Source organism: Puccinia triticina, chromosome 13A (genome assembly GCF_026914185.1).
Source record: "Puccinia triticina chromosome 13A, complete sequence".
Classification (NCBI taxonomy): Eukaryota; Fungi; Basidiomycota; class Pucciniomycetes; order Pucciniales; family Pucciniaceae; genus Puccinia; species Puccinia triticina.
In genome coordinates, this window is record NC_070570.1 from 2,747,780 (window position 1) to 2,753,993 (window position 6,214).

General features: G+C 41.4%; 1 protein-coding gene across 1 annotated transcript; it reads left to right on the forward strand.

Annotated features, from left to right (window-relative positions):
• Window positions 1-212: 212 nt before the first annotated feature.
• PtA15_13A266 (uncharacterized protein) lies at window positions 213-1,045 on the forward strand (the record flags this gene model as incomplete). Its single annotated transcript, XM_053162446.1, has 2 exons — window positions 213-232; window positions 835-1,045. 2 exons carry the CDS (start codon window positions 213-215, stop codon window positions 1,043-1,045), a joined length of 231 nt encoding a protein of 76 aa, XP_053026421.1.
• Window positions 1,046-6,214: the final 5,169 nt, after the last annotated feature.

The window sequence follows — 6,214 nt, forward strand, 5'->3', positions numbered from 1 at the left end:
AGCCAGTCAATACCTCTCAGCTCCCTGGGGTCCTAACCAAAAGGGAGTCTCTCTATTTATATTTGAGATTTGCCTTTGTTCAGATCTCCTCTAATCTTTGCTTGCAAATAATAACAAAAGGCATTTCAAGTTCATTGTTTTACTCTTCAAGAACAAAGACCAATAGTTCGGAACAATGCTATCACCATTTTGTCGGCAATCCCAGAAGTCAAATGCGCAGAACCCAATACCAGTCCGCCTCCAAAGCCGGCTCAGCTCAATTCCAAAACAAGAAGACTTGGAATACTTGCCAATTATTGAGCCATGAACTATTAACTTACCAGACACTTCTGACCATTTCCAAAATCAACGGACCAATGCTGCTTGCAGATGGGCAAGCGTTTGACTAATGGCTCACAGCACATCCTTGCTGATTTCCATATTCAGGTGACAATTTCCAAAATCAGAAGACCAGTGCCTCGCCACACATGACAGAGCAATGAACTATTCCCATTCCAGGTTCCTTTGGACAATTCCAAATCCAACATACCGTCGCGTACCTGCCGACAAGCAAGTATCCCACTATTCAACTTTAGCGCATGTTCAGGTGACCACTTCTAAAATGAACAGAATTGTGCACCTCATGCCAGAGCACTGAATTATTAACTTTCCCAGATTTTCCCCTGACCGTCCTCACTGCTTGTACGTGACAACATACATACCTGATTCCGCTTTCAATTCTACAAAAGGTAGTTGCATGTTGCAAAAAGATAAAAAGATTCATATAACAAGTATGGCACTGTTAATCAACCTACAAGTATTTTCTCATACTGTGTCATATTGGCCATCCATTAGAAGTAAAACTCAAGCGCATTCCAGCAGAAGCGCGCCTGATAGCTCTTCTCCAGGTGATTTCTTATTTGCTGGCCCAGAGGCGTCATCAGACCGGAGCAACTTTTTTGGAATTTCTGGCCATCACTCCGGAGGATCAGGAGCCGCCGGCGACAATCCAAGCTCTACAACCCCCACCACTGCTGGCGGGGCCGGCTCGGCTACAACCAAATGAAAATTGTCCAATTCTGGCTCTGCGGCGACGCTGTCTGAGCGGGAGCATAACTCTGGAAGGTCTTCTGGTGGTCTGCATGATGGGAGAGCTTAAAAAGGTCAAGCTACGAATTATGTGAGCTGCTTTTATTCTCTTAACACTCCTCTCCCAATTAATCCTGACCACCAGGTTTCCTACTGGTGTTGATGAAATCCACACGTTCCATTTTCAAATTATTTAGAACTCCAAATGTTTTATTTACATCTGAGGTTTGAAGAATGAACAGTAATTAATCATGGAATCTTTGTTCTCCAAATTTCAATGCATAACTGTCTTGTTTCAAAGTGGCCTTAACCCAAAGGACTGGGGTGTAAGCCCCCTCTCAGGGTCCTTACAAAACCTGTCACTCAAGATATGTCACACCCGCCTGTCACATTCTTGTACATAGTTTCAGCTCTCTTCCACGTCCTAGCGGGTAGAGATCCACTGTTACCCATCTCTCCCGGCTAGGTAAGCCTCTCCCCTTCCCTTCTCCTCTTCCTTCTTTTCTCTTTCCCTATCTTCTGTTCACCCTTGTAGATACTGAGAGATCCACTGTTACCCATCTCTCCCGGCTAGCTCGTTCCCCTCATTGCAATATACAGCCCCTTGAACTAGAACTCCGTCCAGGAGGCCGTCTTGCTTCTCTCCTGCGCCCACAAGTACCGGACAGTGAAGGACCCCTAATTGGAGTCCTTACATGAGGCCGGTCGCGATAGCTTAAATCTTGTAGGATTCGTCGCGTATGTGTGGCGGTTGCATGTTGATCACCAGTTCCTTTGGTACTTATATAGGTATCATCACTGACCAATCCGACGTAAATTCATCGCCCAACAATCAATAAATTGCTCCATCTATTCTGGGCTTTTGTGAGAACTTCTGATCTCTATAAACTATTCCTCCCCTTATTTTAAATTCTTGTTCTCGGCCCCAATGTTTGGTCTGAAATCAGCAACCATCAAAAGTCTTCAGCACTTCCAAGCACTTGGTTAGTAGTGTATAAAAACCACTTAATTAATTACTTCCCAACATTTATACAGGAAACCTAAATCATTTTTACGTTGGGTGATGACTCTCTTACTTAGGCACTTAGTGGCATGCAATTTCAGTGCCCCCATCCATTTTTACAACAATAATGGTGGCAGCAAAAAGAGTGGGATTGGGATGGACCCCCCTTTGGCTGTCTCCTGGGGCAAGACTATCAGATTTATCATTTGACATCATTATCTCTGAACATTTTAGAGGAAGCCTTTCCAGAACTGCAATTCTCAGAACACAAACCACAGATGAGATTGTAACGTATTGCATGATGATATACCCTCATTTGTCTCAAGTATTGAATCATGCTACAATGTTGAATTATACTGAGTGTTTAGCCAAAGGTAAATCATATATCCAAAGGTGTATTAATGTACCAAGTGTGCGTGTCCTTTCTTCTGAAGAATCTATGAATGAGTTGAGGACAAAAATGATTCTTGGTTCAATGAGAGGGGACCTGGGGAGGTTGCATCCATTTCCATGAAGGGTTTTGTTGAAATTCAGTTGCGGTCCCGCGGCGCAGCCGCCATTTCCCTAGTGGACTAAGAAAAGCAGCAGTGCAGCCACCCTAAAAGTCTAGTAAAACTTAAATCAAATGATTTGGGCCAAACAGATAAATTTCAATGTAGATTATATTGAAACTCATAAATATTTGATGAAAACCTTCATTTGTAAAGTGTGGCTATACTGATAGAGCAGGAGAATATGCAACATGGGAGGTGATGCAATTAATAATTATTCTTGCAGTGGCGAAGCTGCCTTGACCTCTAGTAAGAGAAGAAAAACTTCAAAGAAAGAAAAAGTTTGGAACTATGATTGAAGTTTTAACATCTTCAAAAGGGTAGTAAAAGATATAAAGAATTCCAAATAATTTTAAGTGATAGGGCACGGATTTCAAAATCACTTTTTATCTTCTTAATTGAGAATCAAGAATGTGACCTGTATGCAACATCCTTAAATCTGACTTGGTTGGAATAGGAAGGAATATTTTCTAAATCCTCTCTTGATGTATCTTTGAGATTCATCAAAATCCTTGAATCCCAATAATTCTAATTTTTCAATACTTTTAGAGAAATCTTGATTTTGTTCATTTTCATTTTTTTTTTAATTTCTTGAGTTGAACCAGGTATCTGATATACTGGTCATCTGCTCTTTGCTTTGATTTGACAGGAAATTTGACTGCCTTTTCAGCACAAAGTTTCTTTGCATTTTCAAAGTGATTTGAAAAATTGTTCAACTCCTCTACTGTGGTAAAATCCTCCTTTTTGGCATTGAGATCAAAGTTTAAAATTCTTTGATCTGTGTTTGAATATGTCAGATAGTTTGATCCTGTTATTTCATGTATGAATCCATCTAAGCAAATTAATTCTACATCTCTATCAATCTTCTTGGTTGATGCAAGGAATTCTTCTTTTTCATGTTTGTTAATCCTTGATGAAAACAAGTTTACAAGATCATGTTAAAAGTGGTGGATGGTTGAATTCATACAAATAAATTCTTCAAATGCTCAAAGTTGTTGAAATTTTATTGATTGCTTGAATTCATCTGAAATGACATCTGGGTATTGTCTTTGAATGATTTTCCCCATGTCATATATCACTTTGAAATGGAAAAGTGCTTCATAATTCTGATCTTCTTCAACCTTTGGTATTTCTTCATAGACATAGGTAATTATACTTTCCAAGAGATTCTTCATTTCAGATAATGATCTTGCTCTTCCTGGTAATGCTTTTGTAAGAAATTCTTTCCTTATTTCTTCAACATTTTCAAAAACCAACTGAGATTTTTGGTATGTGAACTGAGCTGTGACAAACTGCAACTCTACTTGATTCCATGTTTCCTCATTGAGATCTGAGGTCAAAAATAAATTTGAATGAATAATTTTGAAAGTATTTTTCCTATGAATTAGCATTTGATAAAATGCAACTAACCTTGAAAAATTTCCTTCAGTTTTCTATCCTTTAGGTTACAGTCCTCTGCAATGCTAGATCTGAGATCAAATGTAAGATACGCACTGTGAAAATCATATTGAGGGTATTCAGCAATTACTAGAGGCCAAAGCGGCTGCGCTGCTGCAGGGTTCACTTTCTTTCAGCTCAAAATCTCCCTAGCCTGCACCCACAGGAAACCACAAACATTGCACCCAATGACAAAACCTCCACCTTCACCTCACCAGGGCATGCTTCATTGTAGTTTTTTAGATGTGTTGTATTCATCATCACTCTCAGCCTTATTTATTCAATCAAAATTGTTAATATTAAAATTACCTTAGTTTATCATAAATTAAGACTTGTAGTTCTTTATTTTATCCAGCTTAGACTGTACATGTAGACCTTGCCAATATTGTTGTGATTGAGATTTGTAATAGATTCTCAAAATCCTCCTGTAGTAGAGATGGGTAGATTCTCAACATACTCCTGTAGTTGAGATGTGTAGATTCTCAACATCCTCCTGTAGTTGAGACATGTAGTTAGCTTCTAAAATTGTTTTATTCATCTGTCACAAGTGTGAGAGATGAGCTTGGTTTATATTTTCCTCAGAATTCACTGTAATAAAAATTAAAATTATTGAGTCAGAGCTATTTCTTCTCTGGACCATCCTGAAGTTGCACCAAAAGAAGATATCCAAATAATCTCCTCTTTCACCATTTCCTCCTCACCATCATCTCAATCCAACAACAGGTATGAAAATATAAAAACATTTGCCTTCCAACATGGCTTAAGGTTATCTGCATCTTGTTACTTGAATGAAAACTCCACACAAGTCCACATTATTCACTTTGGCTTAATCAAGAGGCATTTCTCACTTCCCCTCCCCCCCCCCCCCCCCCCCCCCCAATTTCTTGCATGGGAGGGCAGCACCAGTAGGAAACAGAAGCTCTTTGCCATTGAAGGAGAAGAAAAGGCACTGATTGCTGAAACTGCAACTACCCAGGTTTCCATTCCTCTCACTGTCAAATCTCTTTCACTCTTTTTCTCCCTCCTCAATGAATATGCATGTCCACCTTCTGCCCACAACCTGTCCCTCAGTTGTAATAGCTATAAAGGTTTGTGCATCTAGATAATAAATCCTCATCAGTTCCTGCGCCTGTTCCCTGAGACCCAGTGAGTCTCATGTATTGAGGGGCCTTTTTTCCCCTTCACAAGCTAGCAGCTTGGCCCTCTTTCTGGGCTTCATTGTCTTTTTTCGCGGCCTTGAGCTTTCTTCGTCAGGCCTGTGTTCCCTCCTCCCTCCGACTTGTAGCCCTCATTTTTTCACTGATAGCTAGCAAGAGAAGCATTACTGATAGAAGAAACAATGCAGGAAGCGGAGGAGGAGGGTGAACAAGTAAGCAGCAAGGGGGCGGACCCAGAGGACGCAGAGCCAACAAGCTTGTGGATGGTGTGCTTCAGCCAGTGCTTTTTGTGCTTGAACATTCAGTCTTCCGCCTGTAACACCATCTCCTCTTCCTCGCGCAGGAGGCTTAAATTTGAGCCGACTGCCTTTTCTTGCTATGCGGATATCTCCTGGTTTGACTGCACCATTGAGCGGAGGTTGGATAGGGAGGTCAAGGAGGAGGAGAAGGAATAAGAAGAGACACAGCAAGGCAGCAGAGGTGGAGTGGGACAAGTAAGAACACAAGGACATGGGCAAAATGGTGTGGATATTGTGCAGCGAAGTTGCCGGTGCGGCCAGGGAGAAGGGCAAGAAACAACGCGGCTTTGGCAGATGGATGTTCTAGACGGGCGTCGCCGGCAGCCGGTCAGCATCAGTTCAGGTTCAGTGTCATCACCGTCCAAGGACGTGATTGGCCCTGCCTGGCTCCATTGGCCCTCCCCCTTTGACAAAATCAGCTTGGCTCATGTCGGGCTGGTACAGACTCTTCCGTAGTCTAGCCGCTCAGAACAAGAAATTCAATATGAGCCGGCCATGTGTAAAAACAATGAATGGATAGTATCCATGATAATTTCCAAGACCCTGCCGAAAATTCAAATAAAAAGTGACTTAGCAGTCAGCTTGTTTGCCGTTTCTGTTGCATTTGAGTTACTGTAACTCCTCCAAACATGGCAACAAACCCTTTGGTATCATGAGAGACCCGAGGTTTGGCAAGTAAGAAAAGAAATACCAAGCCAG